Here is a 21,004-nt window from a genome sequence, read left to right on the forward strand (position 1 = left end):
TTTAAAATATGATGTAAACATAAGCTATATAATTAATCATTGTTGTTCTTAAGGTATTATGTTATCTCTCATCACTTCTACTGTCCCTTGGTTATCTCATATTGTTACACTATCTCACTTTGCTATCTGATATATCGGATATAATTGTATTTGGTTATCTGAAATTGGATAGGGAACGGGGGAAAACAAGATGAGGGGTAGGGGAGGGGGGAAGGGAAATAGGGACCATGACATGTGAAAGGGTATCAATGTGTGGGAATTAAGGCACCATTTATCTGGCAAATATCATGTAACCCTTCTATTAATTACAATAAAAAATATATTTAAAAAAAAGACAGTAAGATGTGTAAGACTATTGATACAAAGACTTACCAAATTTGTACGCATCAGTTGTTTCTGTAGCTCTTTGAGTTTCATTGCTAGCTTTTTTATTTTATCTTCTAGAATGAAATATTCATGTTTAAATCTAGAGGTATTATGAAAAATTTTAATTTATTATCACAGATGAATTCTTAAAATAGTACAAATATCAGAAAAATAACTAAAGGAATAATCAAGTTTGTTAAAATCAGAAAAGTAGACAATTGAAGTGTCTTACTCTTCAAACTGTATTTTATTAACAATGTGCCAAATTTAAGGATACTTTGTAAAATTTATGCATTTCTTTTCTTTAGAGTGCTATAAATTGAACCCAGCACTCTAAAATAGTTTAAATCAAAGATAGAGTGCATTTCTTTCACTCTCACCGAACTATATCCCAAATTATTTTTCACATAATATGCCCCTGCAGCACTTCTCGAGCTTCATTCAGAATGGCATAATTAATATAAATTTCATACTAAAATGTTTATTTGCTGTATTAGTATTCATTATTTTATGTTGCTTAAAATTATACTTTTGTAGGTGAGCATGCATCATCTTGGAGCTTTGTATAGCCTCATTGTCTTGAGCTTCTTCTTCTTGCAACTAAAAGAAAAAAATCTTTACTGAAAACCTTGTATTAATTTGAACATTACTTATTTTCAGGCCAATTGTCCTATCCCTATCTCCCATTCATCTGCATTTTGCTTTCATGGGATAATTTTATCTCACCATTAACTGTGTTGTTTCAAAACAAAATATAACTTGCTCATTGAAAAAATTGCTGACAGACTATGTCAATGAGAGTCAATGGAGTCAGAGAATGTTTCATGAAAAATAAATTGTGACCCCATAAGGCCAAGGAATAAAAGTTGAAAAATCAGAAAGAACAGTACAAATAAAATTGGACATGAAATCAGTCCAATTAACTCAAAAGCTAAAATTTGGGGTTGTGGAGAAAAAGGAACCCTACTGCACTACTGGTGGGATTGTAAGCAAATTCAGCCACTCTGGAAATCAGTGTGGAGGTTTCTTAAAGAACTGAAAATTGACCTTCCCTGCAATCCTGCCATGCCACTCCTGGGCATCTATCCTGAACATCATAACCCAACATATGATAAGGACACCTGCTCAGCTGTGTTCATCTCTGCACTATTCACAATAACCAGGCAATGGAAACAATCCAGATGCCCTATTGAAGATGAATGGATACAGAAAATGTGGTATATATATACAATGAAATTCTACATAGCCAACAGACAAGATAAAATAATGGCATTTGCAGGGAAGTGGATGAATCCAGAGCGAATCATGTTGAGTGAGACAAGTCAAGACCTAAGGAACAAAAGGCACATGATATTCTTAATATGTGGCTATTAGATCCAAAAAGCACAAGAGCAAGGACTCAATATGTGCATACCCGATGCTATGGACATGGTACTGGAAATATAAACACAACTACATAGACATAAAAATTTATGACTACAGACATAATGTTTTATTACATAGATTAATATGTATATATGACATACAAACCCTCAGCCTAATTTTAATTATGTTCTAAAAACTAAGTGCCAGTGATTGTATATTGAGATTCCCTTCTTGAATACTTGTTTGTTAAATATGTCATTTGAAATATGACGTAAAAAGAAAGTTAATAAATTCTTTAATAAAAAAGCTAAAATTTGGGCTGGGATTTTGGCCTAGTGTAGATTGCTTGCCTCGCATGCACTAAGACCCGGGTTCGATTCCTCGGTACCCCACATGCATAGCAAAAAGCCAGAAGTGGTGCTGAGGCTCAATTGTTAGAGCGCTAGCCTTGAAAAAGTCCAAGGACAGTGCTCAAGAGCTGAGTCCTTGCCCAGGACTAGCAAAAAAAAAAGCTAAAATTTATTAGCAGAAGAAAGTCCCTAAGACAGACTATATGTGTGTGTGTGCATGAGAGAAAGAGAGAGAGAGAGAGAGAGAGAGAGAGAGAGAGAGAGAGAGAGAGAGAGAGTGTGTGTGTGTGTGTATTCCTTTTTCACCAAGTATGGTCAAAAGTAAAATTTTAAAAAAGAAAAGAAAGAAAAGAAAAGAAAAAGAAAAAGAAATAAAAGAAATTGCCATAAAACAACATTAAATTCCTGCCCATGCTATGTAAATACAGAAAGTTGCCATCAAATTGTGCTGAAATTATTGTAGGATCAACTAATTATTTCCTTGCAATGAGTTTTGTTAAACCAAGTCTCTCCAAAAGCAACTGGTGCCCCAAAATCAGGGTAAAAGGTCTGGCAATCCTCCTAAGGTAATGCACACACACACTAAGTAATAATATGAAGAAAGTTAGTTCTATTGGAAAATGTGATTGGAGAAAATGGGCATCATTATAGGAAAAATTAATCAAGCACCCAACATACAGTACTGAGCAATATGCATCCAAAGAATATCTTAAGATATTCTTAAAAATTGCAAATGTTGTGGCCAGGAGTTTGGCCTAGTGGTAGAGTGCTTGCCTAGCATGCATGTATTCCATGGTCCAACATAAATAGAAAAGACTGGAAGTGGTGCTGTGGCTCAAATGGTAGGGCTCTAAGCCTTAAGAAAGCCCCAACGACAGTGCTCAGGCCCTGAGTCCAAGCCCCAGGACTGGCAAAAAAAATTGCAAATTTTGTACAATGATAAAACTCCCAAACAACATATTTGTGAGACCTTATTTGCATTGATATATAAATGAAATAAGATTAGAAATATCAGTTTTTACAAATTAACTTACCTGTTTGAAATGATATTTTATAATATTAGTTTCTATGTGCAGAATCTTGGCATATATTGTAAGTTGTTCTGTTTCTTCTGCTGAATTATGATTTTCTTTTTCTCTTAGCACTATCTCAGTGTTTCCAAAATATTGATCAGCATTTTCCTTCTTCAAATCTTCTTGTTGCAAGAGAATTCTGCAACAAGAATTTAACTCCTTTAGTCACCAGATTGCTTACAATGCTATTTACATATCATACTAAAAAGTCTCTTTTCCTCAAAAAATTATTTTTTTATTTTTTCATTGTAATGTATAAAAGGGTTACAGTTATAATCACCAGATAATGCATTAAAATTTTTCTATTTTTTATGTTTTTAATTTCTCAGTTACAATTCCTTCAATGATCATGAGTATTTGAAAATTAATAATGAATGAACATTTTGTTGACTGATATAGTAAGTTTATATGAAGTGCAACTTTGGTAAATATAGAAAAGGCACTCTTAATACTGTATATAATATATATTGTAATATATATAGATTAATCTATATAGAGAAAATATTAATATATATTTAGAGAGAGGAGCTCCAGGCTGATTACTCATACCTATAATCCTAGCAACTCAGGATTGCTGCTGGAAGCCAGCTTGAGATGGAAAGTCTGTGAAACTTTTTTTTAATTTTTTAAATTTAAATTTATCATTAGGGTAATGTACAGAGGGATTACAATTACTATTACATATGTAAGATAGTGAACACATTTCTTGTGGGACATTGTTACTCTCCCATGCTTTTCTCCCTCTTTCCCTCCCCCCAGCCCACCCACATGTTGTTGTTTATTTCCAACATATTGTCTTATGTGTATCGCTATTACATTGGCTCACCCTTTACCCTTGTCTCACCATTTTGTTGTTCCCTTTCCCTTCCCTAATTCAAATAAATGTATACACAATATACCAGTTACCAAAATCAGATTTAGTGACTTATTGCTCCAATTCACTACCAAAAATCTAGAAATGGAGCTGTAGCTCAAGTTGCAAAGCACTAGGCTTGACGGAGGAAAAAAGGCTCAAGGACAATATCCACGTCCTTTTTCAAGGCACAAAAGAAAAATTCCAACATATCTAAATACTACCTAATATGGCAGATTTCATCCAGTTCACTGTTTTCATTCTCTAATTGAGATTTCACTTCTACATATAATAGCTCCTCCTGTGGTCTTCTGATCTTACTTTCCATTATTTTAATTTTTCTGGAAAGCAATGCACATCTACTAATTTTACACTGGATTAGTCTGTCACATGAGTAAAGCAGATCCACACGATTGGGTGAGTCACCACCAGCATCTGTATCCAGGAAGTAAAACATTGTCAGAATGTTCATGGTATCTTTTGATGAAAGAGAAATGTTACAAAATAAAGATTTCATCTGACTTGCTGTGCTGAAATAATGGAACTATTTACTTGATGTTTATTTTAGTGATCTCAAATGTTAAAGATATTAACCTACAGGCCATGTAATGGGAAGTGCCTTCCAGGAAGCAGTTCCCCATAGCAGCAGGTTAACTATTGCAGTAAACATTGATTATTTCACATACTTGCACTATTTATTACACATTTCCAATGCAATAACTTTTTATCAGGAGGCTTCTAATCAACAGTAAGCTATTGGATAAGGTTTGGGGGAAGTAAACAATACATGCAAATGTATCTAAAAATTCAGAAAAGACCTATTGTTGTGTTTGTAAGATTAGACAAAACCAAATATACGTAACCAAAAAAAAAAATACTGACTATAAAGCTAGGCTTGGGCCGGGAGTTTGGCCTAGTGGTAGAGTGCTTGCCTAGCATGCATGAAGACCCAGGTTTGATTCCTCAGTACCACATACATGGAGAAAAGTCAGACATGGTGCTGAACCTCAAGTGGTAGAGCTCTAGCCTTGAGAAAGTCCAAGAACAGTGCTCAGGCCCTGAGCTCAAGCTCAGGACTGGCAAATAAAATAAAAACTAGGTTTATGCCTATAACCCTAGGTGCTCAGGAGAACGTGAGCTGAGGATCCAAGTTTTAAGCCAGTCCTGGAATTGAAAGTCAGTGGGATTCCTATCTCCAGAAAATACCAAAAATCTGAAAATGGAGCTGTGAATCCAGTGCTTGCCTTGAACAAAACAGCTAAAAGACAGAACCCAAATCTTGAATTCAAGCTCAGTAATAACAAAAAACTAAAATTAAAATGTACCCAATAAAAAGATGGGAAAAAAGGTAATACTTGAATACCTGATGAAACAAAGTTGAACAATGTCAATATTCTTACTTAAGCAGATTCCGTAGGAAAAACTAATCCCCACAAGTGTAAACTTGTTCAACCCTCTGAAAAGCAATATGGCGACTCCTCAAAGGACTAAATATAGAGATCCCCTATGACCCAGCAATACCATTCCTTGGCATATACCCAAATGTCCAGAAACAATGACATACTAAAACTACCAGCACAACAATGTTCACTGAAAAATTATTTACCATAGCTAAGATATGGAACCAACCCAGATGCCCCTCAGTAGATGAATGAATCAAGAATATGTGGTACTTATTCAAAATAGAATTCTTTGCTGCCATCAGAAAGAATGGCATTGCCCCATTAGTAAAGAAACAGAAAGACTTGGAAAAAATCATATTAAGTGAAGTAAGACAGACCCAAAGGAACATAGGCTCCATGGTTTCCCATATTTGTAATAATTAGTATACATCTAGGATTCTCCTAGCAGAGGATCATAATAGTTCAAAAGCTACGTACGTATGGTCGTATAGGATGAGACTAAATGAAATGAACTCTAGGATATGGATACAAGAGGTTTATCTTTGTGGTTGTTCTTAATGTACAGTGTGCAGCTATTTCTTTTCTCTTTTTTCCCCTTATGGCTAATCTCATGTGGCTAGTGTATCTGACTTTGTTACCTGGTATATTGTCTGTAAGTTTGTTTATTTGAAACAGAGAAGGGAAGGGGGGAAAACAAGATGATTAGGAGGGGATGGTGGAAAGGAAGTGGGGACAAAACATGACAAGGGGTATCAACATGTGAGAAGCAATGCACCCACTAACTGACGAATGTAACTGTAACCCTTATATACATTATGTGACAATAAAATATGTTAAAAAAAACTACTTCCCAAAATGAAGTCATTTCATTATTATAAAAGGTATAGTTTATCATAATGATGTCTGTGATAGATGAGAAAAAAGTAACCAAAGATGTAAATAAAGACCACAGATTGTATTATATCAAGAAGCTTTATTATCACTTTTCACTTCGGCTAACTGAAGGAAGGAAGGCTTTGTTTATGCATTCCTATTTTCATTTACTTTCTTTTGACTTTCATGAATGGGGAATTTCTCCATAAGTCAGTCTTACCTGTCACACTAGAAATCTCATTCTCTGGGCAAGGAGTGCAAGGAAAGTAACAGGAGTCATTTCCCTCCTGAGCAGATGTCCTGAGTCCAGGACCACAACTCTCATTGATTGAGGTGTCTGAGAAAAGGCAGATATCTGTGGTTAACTACTATAATTCCCTACTCCTCTTTTTAAAAAGTATTCAGAAAATTGTATCATTAAGAATCACACACACACACACACACACGCATGCACACACTCGCACACTCGCACATCTAATCAACTGGTTGAATGTGGTGTTAATGTGCATGTATCACTATTCCCTAAGTCATTATGCTATTGTGAGCTGGCTGCATACATAAGAGGAAAGGTCTAGTAGTAGGAACCTAGATAAGTAGAAGCATTGTGATGATTGCATGCGAATTATACTGTACATAATTATTTGTCACTTTCTATTATCTCTCCAACTTGCCTATGAAATGGTGGGAAGCAGAAAAGGAAAAAATCCTTGACTGAGCATGAGCGAAAGCACAGATATCACCTATAGTAGATATTCATAGCCTATGGTTAGCCTATGTGTTTCTTTGCTTCCCCATGGCCACAAGGCAAGTTCTATGTGTTCAATGTTGTGTTGCTTCACCACAGACCCAAAGGCATTGAGCCAACAGAGACTGTTGTATGGATGCAAAAAACAAATTTGAGAACAAGATGATCCTTTCTATTTTTATATTGATTCTACCATATATTTCAAAATGCTAGAAAGCTCACTAACACAGATGTCTTTGTAGTATATGAGAGATGAATGTTTGGAAACATATTAGTAAATATTAGTAAATACATGTGCTCCTTTTCTGTTCAAACAAAAAGGACTGATTTATCAAAAGATTGATTATGATCATTGATTATGAGCCAAATAATAGCCTTAAAATGCAAGTGGAAAACTGATCATATTCTCAAAGAAGCAGACCAATTCACTAGTGTTATTTTAGATTTTAGAAACATCCAAAACATAATATACAAATAATCATTAAATATATAACATCATGAAAAACATAATAGTCTCAAACATAACCACATGTTTTAACAAAATAATACATATTTAAGACCATGCACTACATTGTAAATTTTTTATTTCCTTTAATATATCTTATTAAGGATTTAATCATAATAATTTAATACAGTTGAAATAGTTTCTCTGGTCATGAAGACCCAATCAGAAATCAATGACAAAATAACTCTGGAAAGCATTCTTTGACTAATGCATAGCAGACATCTAATAACTCTGGGTCATATAAACAACAAAAGGAGAAACATTTTGAGCTGAATGTACAAAAACATTCAAAAAGACTGAAATTATGGAATTTGATCTCTGCGGCAATATAAAGAAAAATTTCTAACACTGAATGATTATGTGACAAAGATTCATATTTTTCTGTAACTTATTATCATGCATTAATAATACAAGGTGAGTTCTACTGTCATAATTCCATTAATGTGCACAGTGTACTTTCAAGTGGTATCCTGAATGTTATTTTGAAACTCTTGAAGCTGAAACAAAAAGTGACTAATTCTTTTTGTTTTTTTGCCAGTCCTGGGCTTGAGCTCAGGGCCTGAGCACTGTCCTTGGGCTTTCTCAAGGCTAGAGCTCTACCACTTGAGCCTCAGCACCACTTCTGGCTTTTTTCTATATATGTGGTACCAAGGAATTGAACCCGGGTCTTCGTGCATGCTAGGCAAGCACTTTAACCACTAGGCCAAACTCCTGGCCCAAAAAATGACTAATTCTTAAATGGGCAAATAGATTTGAAAATTTGGTTCACTAAAGAAGCCATAGTAATGAAAAAATAAGATATTCAATATAATTGTCCATTGAAATCATATAGAAGCTGGGTACTAGATTGTAATTCTAGCTATTCGGGAGATAAGACCTGAGGATTATGTTTCAAAGTGAGCCAGAGCAGGAAAGTTCATGAGATTATTATCTCCAATTAACTACCAAAAGGGTTAGAAGTGGAGCTGTGGCTCAAGTGATAGAGTGCAAACCTTGAGCAAAAGAGCTCAGGGACTATGCTTGGGCCAGCAGTTAAACCTCAGGAACAACATACACAAAAAATCAGAAAGGTGATAGGAAGGGAAGAAAAGAAAAAGAAAGAAGAAAAGTAAAAAGAAAGAAAACATATTGAGATGCTTAATAACATCCATTATAACTGCATTCTGCATGACTCTAATAGCTCAGAAAATAATGCCAAGTGCTAACAATGTTATTGCACCAAACTAAAAACTTTCTCTTCATATAAACAGAGTAAAAAGATAGCATAAGAATAGGGAAAATTACTTGTCATCTATCCATTGACAAGGAATGAATTTTCCCAAACTACATGAACAACTCAAAATTAAACACCAATAAAACAAATAATGCAATTGATAAATGGCCATGTAAAGTTGGGTGCAGCAGCTCATATCAATAATCATATCACTCAAAATGAAGAGAATTCATTGCAAATGAAGGAATTCATTGCAAAGCCAGCTCAAAGAGATATTTTTCAAGATCCCATTTTAAAAACAGGCTAGGCATGGTGATGCATTCCTGTGATCCCATTTATAGAAGAAGAAGGAGGCAGGAAGATGACGTCCTAGACCTTAGTCAATCCCAGCAAAAACCCTGACTCTATCTAAACAATGACGATGATGATGATGATGATGATGATGATGATGATGATGACGACAATGATGATGATGATGATGATGATGACCAACAAAATCTATAGCAATATTAGGCTTGCAGACATGGCTTAAGTGGCAACACCTGCCAGTAAACAAAATGTCCAGAGTTCTAATCCCACCAGAGCAAAAATCAATAATTCAACCAATTAAGTCAAATAAATCCCCAGTATATACATGAAAATATGCTCCACCTCCTTCGGCATCAGGAAAACTGAGTACAAAACTGAACTGAAATTCTATCTCTCTCCAGTAAGTACAGTTATCACTAAGGAAATGAACAATAAATGCTGGCAAGGATGCAAGAGAAATGAACACTCGCAAGCTATTAGTGACAATAAAATTTGATTCAGTTATGATGGAAATTATTAGAGAGATTTCTGAAAAACTATGGAAAAACACAAAAAAGCATACTACTGGAGAAGATAAGAGGTACAGTTTGACAGCAAAGGAGCACAAGAAAAGATAATGTGTAGTCAGAACACTTAAAATATTCTATAGATGGGTGCGGTGGTTCGCACCAAAGGACCTTATCTCAAAATAACTCAAAAGGACTCTTATCTCAAAATAACCCCTAGAAAACCGGAAATGGGGCTTGGCTCAAGGGTAGAGCAGTAGCCTTGAGCTGAAGAGCTCAGGGACAGTGCCAAGGCCGAGATCAAATCACATGACCCACAAAAATAAATAAATAAACAAACAAATAAATAAATAAAATTCTATACATATATGAAAATATCAAGAAGAAACCTATTAAAATATGTTAAGGTAACAATATTCTTACTATCTCCTAAATTAAAGAACTTATATTGAATAAATTTAATTATATACATTGGCAAGCAAATAATGAAAGGATCAAAATCTTGTTTTAGTGACATAAATTGAATGATATATAAAACTATGGGAAGTAATCATTTTCTAAATGAAATGTGCTTATTTTCAAAATAGAAAACTTATTTTTATCACAATGACCAACTAGCTGTAAGTTATTGGATAAAACCAATAACTACAGCATGTATTTCATAAGCACAATTTTAAAATAAGACAGAATTACTAGATTATACACATCAAAACACACACTTTATTTTATGCTCTTTTTGGTTTTTTGTCTGTTGGGAAGCTTGAACTCAAGACCTGGACGCTATTCCTGAGCTCTTTTCCTCAAGGCTAGGACTCTACTACTTTGAGACACAGCGCCACTTCCAGTTATCTGGTGGTTAATTGGAGACAAGAGTCTCATAGACTTTTCTGTCCCTGCTGGCTTTGAACCACAGTCTTCATAGCTCAGCTTCCAAATTGGATTACAGGAATAAGTCACCAATGCCCAAATTGTTTTTACTTTTTAACCATTACCTCAGCTTAAACTCAGGAAGGGGCCTATTGCTTACTCCTATTGGTGCTTTACCATTCAAACATGCCTCTAATTGGATTTACTACTACTTTAGAGATGGAATATTTAAGACTTTTCTACCAAGGTTGGCTTAATACTATGATCCTCTGTCTTAGCCTCCTGATTATCTAGCATTACTGGCATGAGCCATTGGTGCTGTTTCTTTGCTTTTTTGAATTAAAACTTTCTCATTCTTAATTTCTTCTGTAAGGTTGGACAAAACACAGTAATTCACTATCAATAATCTTACCAGTATTGTTGCATGGGATACATCTAAGAATCTTTTCTTCATATGTAGAAAGTGTTCTCTTAATGCTATGAATTTTTTAAAATGACATAATTAGTATTTTCATGTTGATATGAAAATTTACCAAACTCACTGAATTCCTGAACATGTAAGACAATATAAGTATTACTTCTGGTATTTATTCCATATGCTTCAAAACTGAGCTGGACAATTTTTTACAAAACTTGTAATGAAAAAAGACAAAATGAAGGTAAAATGATCCTGAACAGAAGGTAACAGAGCTCAATAGATTAATTTGATTGGCATGAAAAGGTAGAAAGTGCCCATATTCAAAAGATACCCTGTCTCTATGATGCTTTAATTATTTTATGTTAGGCTAAAGAACTCTCCCAAACATTAAGGATTTTATATCTTTTTTCATATATTTTTATTGTAATTAATAGAAGGGTTACATTATATTCACCAGATAGAAGGTGCATTACTCCACATACATTGATACCCTTTCTCATGTCTTGGTCCCCATTTCCCTCCCCCCCTACCCCTCATCTTGTTTTCCCCCCTTCCCTATCAGATTTCAAATAACCAGATAACCCAGATGTCACTCATTTGATGAGTGGATCAACAAGATGTGGTATTTATACACAATGGAATTCTATACTGCTGTCAGAAAGAATGACATTGCCCCATTTGTAAGGAATTGGAAAGACTTAGAAAAAATCATATTAAGTGAAGTAAGCCAGACTCAAATGGTTTCCCTCATTTGTCATAATCAGTAGGATTTTATATCTTTCATTCATATATAGTTATAAAGGCTAAATGACATAAAAAAACATTAACAAGAAAAAATGGAAATGACACTGCAATGCATAATTTATTGAGGAATAAATTCTTATTAATGGACAGGCAATATGTTTGAAATTGTATTATCTAAATTCACTTCTTGTGTGTATGTGTTCAGATGTAAACTTCATGTGTTCATTATTCATTGTGTGTTTAGATCTGAGATCTGCTTCCGGATGTAACTCATACCTTACCAATTAACCATCTTTAAGTAAGTGCTTTCTACCATCTAACTGCCTAATAATTCAGTGAATATGCTAATCATTAAAAAAACTACTTGCTCCAAAAAAAGAAAAAATGGAAAAGAATAATTTTGAGATCAGTTGTGTTAATATTATAATTAATATATTAAAGATTAGTTAATATGTTTTTGATAGGGCTTACTACAGAAATATTGTATTTATCAGAAAACTATGAATCCAAGCTGGGAGTACAACCTAGTGGTAGAGTGCTTGCCTACATGCACAAAGCCTTGGGTTTGATTCCCCAGGTATCACATACACAGAAAAAGCCAGAAGTGGTGCTGTGGCTCAAGTGGTAGAATTTTTTAACTTTGCAAGGTTAAAAAATAGAGCTATGTAATAAATTTAATACTTTGTAAATACTTTTTATTAATGTAATAGCTCCTTAAAATAAACTGTCTCGAATTAGTAAACTCATTAATCACAAGTGCAGAAAATTAATAAAACTCAGGATCAACAGATAACTAATAGAATGGTACTTAGACTCCAACTGACTTGGAAGACAAAATTCTCTTAATGTATGAATAGTCATTAGCCATTCATATGGTAGGCACATAGACAAGAGCAGAAAAGAGGATAGGCCTACAATCTCCCTCTAAAACCGGGACTTTCCAAATATAAGCAACACCCATTTCAGGGCTGAGTTAGTTTGCATTTAAAATGAAAAACTCAGATGATCACTGTATGACATTCCAGGAATGGATTCAGACCAAGAAAGACAAAAGAGATTCACCACACATGTGCCCTTCTTCCTTCTCCCCAAAAGCAGATTCTAGCCTTCACAAAACTTGCTGGCTTGAATATGCTCTGGCTCATTAAGAATAAGGACAGATCTCAAATTCTTACTGACAGATTTTCAGTCTTACTCCTTCTTTAACAAAAGACATATGCAGGTTTATCTCTTACCTGACTGATTCTAATCTTAAGAGATCTGCCACTGCTGCAGAAAGCTTCTTTACCTGCTTAATTTACTTTCCACTAACCTATATCCACCCCTGAACCAACCAAGGCTACTGCAATGCCATCACACCCACCGAACGCTTCCCACCAAAAACATTACAATGGGTTTACCCTCATTAAATCCAAACAATCTACTTTCAATTCAGAATCTTCTGCAAAATAAATCCCTTTGAACAAAGAATTCAGAAATATTTTTAAAACTTGAGGCAGAATCTTAAGCAATTTGGGATTTTATTATTACTGAAAACAAATGGAAACAAAGGGAAAGTTGAAAGTTGATAGACACTGAGAGAAAGGTGACAGGGGAGTTCTCACATTCTAGGTAAAGGGGTTACACAGGATATCAAGAAATCTTTTAGCATATATCTGGTAGCAGTGAAGGGAAACTACAGCTCTTCAGAAATCTGGTATTTAAGGATCTTATTTCAAAATGAGCCAAGCAGAAAGTTTGAGACTCTAAGTAACAAAATGCCACACTGGAAGTTTGGCTCAATTGTAGAGAGATAACATGTGGGCAAAAAAAACACACCAAGATTGTGAGGTCTTGTGTTCCAGCTTAGTACCTACACCCCCTTCCCTCAAAAATGATGAAGAGTAAGGAGTGAGCCTGGCACCAGTAGCTCATCCTGTAATCCTAGCCACTCTGGTGTTGGTGATCTGAGGATCCTGTTTTGAAGCCAGGTCAAGTGAGAAAGAATCCTATCTCCAATTAACCACCAGAAAATGAAGTGGCACTGTTACCCCAAGTGGCAGAGTGTTATCCTTAAGCAAAAGCAGCTCAAGGACAGTACCCAAGCCCTGAGTTCAAATCCTAGGACAGTAAAAAACAAAAAAAGGAAGGAAGGAAGGAAAGAAGGAAAAAGGGGCCTGGAGCGTAGCCTGGAAGCAGAGTGCTCACCTCGCATGTACAAAGCCTTGGGTTCAATTCCTCAGTACCACATACATAGAAAAAACTGAAAATGGTGCTCAAGTGACAGAGAGCTAGCCTTGAGCAAAATGTGTCCAAGTTCAGTGCCTAGACCCTGAGTTCAATCTCCACGACTGGTGAAAAAAAAGAAAGGAAGGAAGAAAGGAAGGAAGGAAGGAAGGAAGGAAGGAAGGAAGGAAGGAAGGAAGAAAGAAAGAAAGGAAGGAAGAAAGGAAGAAAGAAAGAAAGAATTATAATCACCTCCTGCATAGACTGCAATAATTCTAACTCACAGTTACTGTCAGAAAACACAGTGAGTGCAAAGGATAACACGGTATGATGTGTATTCCACATGGAATTTCTAATACACAAGAAATGTCATTTTAGCAACAATAAATCTTGGAAAAGCTAGAAAGCCAAAATGGTAAGGCAGAGTACCGCTTTTTGGAATTATGGTTGAGCATAATGTATGTATGTGTGACTTAAAACCTAGCAACTTTTTCTCTTTAAATTTTAAAGTATTTAAGTAGGGGTTACCATTAACATATCATTTTATAAGTATGGTTCATCATGATATATATCACCCATTTCATCATTATACCCCCACCCATCTCAACCCAACCCCTTTTCTCTTGGCACAGGCAGGAACTTTCTGAGTAAACTTCCACAGGCTAAGCAAATCAATGACAGAATTTTCAAGTAGAATTGTACAAAGAAGTTACTGCATGGAAAAGGACATAGCTGACAAACTAAAAAACTTACAGAAATGGAACTTTATTTGCCAGCTAAACATCACACAATGGTCTAATGTTGAATATACAAAGTACTCAAGGAAATAAACTCTCACAAAGAGTCAACAAACAAACTAATAAATTGAAAATGAAATAGATTTTTAGGAGAAATAAAAATGCCATTAGATACATGAACAAAAGCTCAGCATCTTTGGCCATAAAGGCCAAAGGAAATGTACATTAAATCAACAGTTAGGTTCCACATACCCCAGTTAGAACGACCATCATCAAAAGCTCAAACAAGAGGTACCAGTACAGAAGTGATAGAAAAGAAAGCTTAATACATTGTTGGTGGGACTATAAACCAGAAAAGCAATCAAATATTACTCAAAAACACAAACGTAGAACTCCCCTATGATCCAACAATACCACTCTCAGGCATTTATCAAAAAAGATGACAAATCAGGATACAACAAAAGAACTTGAACCACCATTTTATTGCTACAATAGTCACCACAGCCAAGATATAGAAAGAGCCCAGGTGCTCTTCAATGAATGGGTGGATCAAGAAAATATGATATATATATGTATGTATACTGTATTATAAATTTACTTTCATTAGGGAGAATATCGAATAATTTTCAAAGAAACACATGGAAATAAGTCATCCTCAGAGAGATAGAGGACACATGATTCCTCTCATAAGTAGAAGGTAGATCTAATTTATAAATATGCAAGTAAACACATATGGAAATGTGCACAAATGAATGAATTGAAGTATCATATCTACAAAAGATAATTCAAATGGTATAATTCCTTAGAAAAACTAACAGTTCAACAAAATGAATACCAGGAAACTGGCACTTGAAAGGTGTGGAAGCATAGGACTAGGAGAAAGGCATAGACAATTGAGAAGAAGAAAAAGAAACAAATGTAGTCATAATAGTCAATGCATATCCAATGAATCATCTCAAAGGCATGTGTATATATGTGTGTTGTATGCATATATCTGTGTTTATATATATATATGATACACATGTATATGTATGATATCAAAATCAAGAAAAAGCAAAACCTTCCCAGTCAGCAATGAGTTTTAGTAGTAACACTACAGCCATAAATTCAACAACAAAAAAAAGAACAACTAAGATGTCTTCTTTTATTCCACTATATGCAATTTGTTTAACAGGATTCTTTCTGCACTTATATCCTTCAGATATACAGAACCTGAAGAACAATCATACAGATGATAATTATCTGTGGATAATAACTATATTCTGTTATATGAGACATTTCAACAAACAGGCAAATAAAGGATATGGTACTTTTAATGCAGACATAATTGTTTAAATTGGAATAAAATGGAGACTTCTAGGATCATTAAGGACAAAAGTCTTAAAATTTCTAAATCATTAGTAAAAAAAATAAATAAATAAATAAAAACTTTGCTAGTACATGTGAGTTCCAAGATAACTCCCCTATACTGACAAAGTTAACCTAGATAAAAAAAAATCGACATGTATTGCTACTTGTACCTATTCTAGCCTTTTTGGTTTGGGGCTGATAACATTCAATACTATTCCAGAACTACCTGAATTAAAATACAAAATCTCCATCAATAAATAAATACACAATGCCTGTAATTATTTTGAAGTTCAGTTTAAAGTATATTAGTATTTTGATCCAAACAACTTACAATTTACAATGACCGTAGAGAGCATAATATGATGCAGACCATCCAAAAGCATCTTTTAAAAAGACATCAACACCTTGCTGAAGAAGAAACTTCACCATATGTTTTGATTCACATTGTACAGCATACATGAGGGTTGATCTAAAAAAAAAGGGACAAAATTTCATTTTCTGGCACTTTTGTGTGTGTGTGCGCTGGTTGTGGCACTTGAACTCTGGGCCTGGCTTTGGTACCTGAGCTCTTCAGCTCAAGGATACTGCTCCTACGCCTTGATCCACAGCACCACTTTCAATTTTCGTATCTCCCTGGGCTAGCTTTGAACCACAATCCTCAGATATCAGCCTCCTGAGTAGCTAGGGTTACAGGCATGAGCCACTGTGCCAGGTTAAGTACTTTTCATACTTACTTAGTACACTATTGAATATCTTTAATAAATTTAATATCATGCCTGTGTGGGTAAACTTGACCATTTACATATGCTAGCAACTACACCATCTTACACATCAAGTATTCGCCTTTGACAGTTATCTCTTAAGCTAAACAATCAGATCGTTCTTGTCCTACTGGGGTACCATGTAGTAGATTTCCTAATTTAATGTACTTTGATAGAAAATGTCTAATGTAGGCAAAGATCTAAATGAGTAGTTCTCTACTAATTCCCTCATCTTAAGTAATGTAATCTACAGTCAAGTAAAAGTTGAACAAGTAAAAGCTATTGTTATTAATAATCATTATTGGAATAATAATTATTGGATTAATAAAATTAATTCTATGATATAATGAGTGATTGTTGTCCTTAATGTACTATGTTTTCTCTCATCTCTTTTGGTGTCCCTTGGCGGGGGGAACACATAACCTCTGAACACGTAAGTCAAAATGAGTCCTCTTCAAATTGTTTTTCTCAAGCATTTGTATTCACAAAATAAATTATATAAATAAAGGGTAAGGAAGTGGCGCAATGGATTAAGGGGTGGAATGGTGGCCTTGACCTGAAAAGCTTATGGACAGTGCCCAGGCTCAGAATTCAAGCCACACAACTGACCAATAAATAAATAAATAAGAAATCTCTGAAGAGCATTGGAGAAGAGCAGTTAATACTCATGTGGAGAAAGCTAATATTAATATTCTTCAAAGAAAGTAATTTGAAGCAAAGACTTCAGAATTATTTCTAACACATATTTTTGCTTAATAAAAAAGTCTAAAAGAAATAAAGCCAAACACAGTGACTCAGGCCTATGATCCTAGCTATTTTGGAGGCTGAGATCTGAGAATTGCAATTTAAGGTCAACCTGCCCACAAAAGTCCTTTTAATATTATCTCCAATCAAACACCAAAAAGAGAATTGGATCTGTGGCCCAAGTGGTACAGCACTAGCCTTGTGAACATAAAAGCTCAAGGGCAGAATCCAGGCCCTGTGTTCAAGCTCAAAATCAGTATGAAAAGTGACAATACTATCAAATAGTTATGAATTTCATATTGCCTCAAAGCTTAAACTAAAAATCATACTTTAATCACAATATTAAGTGAAAATGGAACCAGTTATCTTGAGGAGATGAGTGAGGATTTGACAGATGGGAAGAGATTGATGGAAGGGGAACTCTAATCAAGTTACATGGCATTCAGAAACTGTAATGTTGAATTGAAACCCTTTGCATGGCTAGGGTTAACTTTTATAAAAGAAATTAAGTTAAAAAATTATACTGTGGAAGATGGCGCCAAGACAATAGGGATGCTGCCTAGCTCTCTCACAAAAAGAGAGAACCAGGGAGTCCCACAAGTCAATTACCTTCAGAAATCCACAACAACAAACTCAAGAAGCAACGGAGAACTCAAACCGGAAAAGAAATCCAGATAAAGCTTACATCCAACTTTCTCAAAGAATTCAGAACGCGAGTATCCCTCCCCCACCCCTTGCCAGCGGCTCCAAGCTGCAAATAGCCGCGGCTGAGGGTGCCGGGCCAGGAAGACCCGACCCGCAGAAAACAGCATTGGAACAGGCCAGCGAGCAACAGAAGCAGCGAACCCAGACACGGAACCAGAACAGCAAGCAGTGGAACCCAGACACGGACCACAGGCAGCGCAGGAGACTCGAGGGGAGTGAAGGATTCTCCAACACTGTGCAGCACCCACAAAGGAACACAGAGGCTAGAGTAGTGCAGCAGGTTCCCAAACCCATCAGGAAAGCAGAGCTGGTGCCAAGCAATAGAACTTAACTCAGACCCCTCCACCCCGCCAGAGAAAGACCAGCAGGAACAGGGGGGCAAGGAATTTAGAATCCTGTCCCTTCCCTCAACAGCCCCCTCCCCCAGGCCATTGACTGGAGACTGACAGGGGGGCTAGCCAAGACCCAGCACTCCACCAAGGGAGGCAGAAGTGTCCCAGCTCCCACCCACCCACCAAGTTCCTCTTCCAGGGTCTGGAGAGTGGGGGGTGCTGAGACCCTGCCATACAACAGCGGGTGGGATGTGCGGGGGAAAATAGGAGCCAGCATCTGTCCCCATCAAATCTTGAGCCAGGCATCCTCCAGCTGGGAATCCTGAGCAAGACATCACGGAGGAGCCCCCCACAGTCACAGACTCTCTGACAAAGCATCAGGGAACTGAAGGGGCAACCAGCAGCCACTCTCGCCTTCTGAGAATCAGAAAGGCACGGCTCCACCCCTGGAGCCCATTTCCTCAGCTGGGCCCTGCCCCTGGGTACAGAGCAGACAGCCACAGGTCCTGCTGACAGCCCATGGAAACTCCCAAACCCCAGACCCTTGGCTGGGGGCCCGCCCCTGGAAGCAGCACAGGAAAACCAATCATCTCCCCAGCACACTGAGACTGAAGCTCGCAGATTGATCCCACGGCCCACTGTGAGGCCAGTGGTTGGACTGAGAGCTAGTTGTGACTCTGGGAACAGGCTGAACACCTGAAAAACTTCAAACTCTAACCTAGTCAGCAGAGGAATCAATTTGGCTGAGAACCACAGGTATTCACATACTCCCAGAACCACTCGTCCTAATCCAAGTAAAGACCGCTACCTACTGACCACAGAGCAAACTACAACAGTTCTCGATGCTGAGGAGAGCTCAAAGAAGAATTATGACATATATAAATAATCAAAGTCCCACGCAAAGCCCAAAAGTTAAGAAGAGCTAAGGGATGAGAGAGATGTCACCATCCCAAGAAATGACACCTGAAGAGACAAGAAACATGACCCTATTCAAGGAGATGATTGTGAACATGACTAAAGAGATTAAAACAGAACTCCAAAAACAATTCCAGGAACATAAGCAGAAAATCACCAAACAGCTCCTCGAATTCAAAAGAGAAATGGAAGAAAAGATTTTAATACCCTCAGAGTAGACATGATCAGCTCAGTGTCCACACTTCAAGCAAAAATGGACGCATTAAGCAGCATATTGATGGAAATGGAGAATAGAACATCAGAAACAGAAGATAAAACACAAGAGCTGGAACAGAGAATTGCCACCTTGGAAAAATCAGTCAGAAGCTACCAGAGAGAGCTCCAGGAACTGGCAGATGCAGCAAAGAAGTCTAATCCTCGCATAATAGGGATTGAGGAGGGGGCTGAATTTCAGGACAAAGGTATGCAACCTTTATTCACCAAAATCATAACAGAGAATTTCCCCAACCTCAAAAGGGAAAATACTCACATTATTGAAGGTTTCAGGAACCCAAAAAGGCAAGATCCTAGAAGGAATTCATCTAAACATATCATAGTCAAGACACTAGACCCGAATACTAAGGAATTGATGGTAAATGCTGCAAAAACAAAGAAGGAGCTATATTATAATGGGAAGAACATTCGAATTACAGCAGATCTCTCCATGCAAACCCTAAATGCAAGAAAAGCTTGGAAAAACATCATTGATGTCCTGAAGACCAACAACTACCAACCCAGACTGATATATCCAGCAAAACTAGCATTTACATTTGAGGGAGAAACAAAGAATATTTCACTCCAAAAAGAAGCTTTATGAATACGTGCACACTAAACCAGCATTACAAAGAATACTAATTAATCAAGAACAAATTGTAGAACATCAAGAACCCCCATCAAGAAGCAAACATCTATAATTCACTAAACACAAAACAGGAAAAAAGAGAAAGAAACCTAGAAGTAAAAATAAATAACGACAATGGACACTGACCACTTCTCCATAATCTCCCTAACTGTGAATGGGCTGAAAAATCCAATCAAAAGACACAGAGCAGCAGACTGGATTAAGAAACACCACCCATCCATATGTTGCCTCCAAGAGACACACCTCACTGCCAAAGACAGAAACAAATTCCAAGTGTAAGGAATGAACGGAATTTTCCACTCCAATGCACCATGCAAAAAAGCAGGAGTAGCAATCTTAATCTCCAACAAAATTAACTTCTCAATAAGATCAGTACATAAAGACAGAGACGGCCATTATATATTAGTAAAGGCTACAATCCATGCCCATAATATTACAGTTATAAACATCTACTCCCCCAACACGGGAGCACCAAAATTTGTCAAACAAACTCCTTTAGAATTACAGAACAAGATAGACTCAAACACAATCATTGTGGGGAGACCTCAATACACCACTCTCAACAAATGACAGGTCAACTCAAAAAAGTTGAGCAAAGACACCATTGACTTAAATGACACCATAGCCCAGCTGGGCTTAACAGATATACACAGAGTCTTCCACCCAACGGCAAAACTTTACATTTTTCTCAGCAGCACATGGAACACACTCCAAAATAGATCATATAATAGTTCATACAGAAAACTTAAGCAGATACAAGAAGT

The 21,004-nt window shown here is 36.4% G+C and overlaps 1 protein-coding gene across 1 annotated transcript in view; it reads right to left on the reverse strand.

Moving 5' to 3' along the window:
* The window catches only part of LOC150058675 (uncharacterized), a 57,153-nt gene that overhangs the window by 22,886 nt on the left and 13,263 nt on the right, over positions 1-21,004 (reverse strand). The window contains exons 5-11 of the mRNA XM_090338624.1: positions 16,214-16,351; positions 10,841-10,905; positions 6,504-6,620; positions 4,232-4,442; positions 3,116-3,293; positions 896-966; positions 373-466 (exon numbers count right to left, since the gene is read on the reverse strand). Of these exons, the coding sequence (XP_090194750.1) occupies positions 373-466; positions 896-966; positions 3,116-3,293; positions 4,232-4,442; positions 6,504-6,620; positions 10,841-10,905; positions 16,214-16,351 (874 nt within the window). The remainder of the gene's footprint in view (positions 1-372; positions 467-895; positions 967-3,115; positions 3,294-4,231; positions 4,443-6,503; positions 6,621-10,840; positions 10,906-16,213; positions 16,352-21,004) is intronic.

Source organism: Megascapheus bottae, chromosome 9, assembly GCF_031878675.1.
Source record: "Megascapheus bottae isolate mThoBot1 chromosome 9, mThoBot2.hap1, whole genome shotgun sequence".
In the NCBI taxonomy this organism is placed as follows: domain Eukaryota; kingdom Metazoa; phylum Chordata; class Mammalia; order Rodentia; family Geomyidae; genus Megascapheus; species Megascapheus bottae.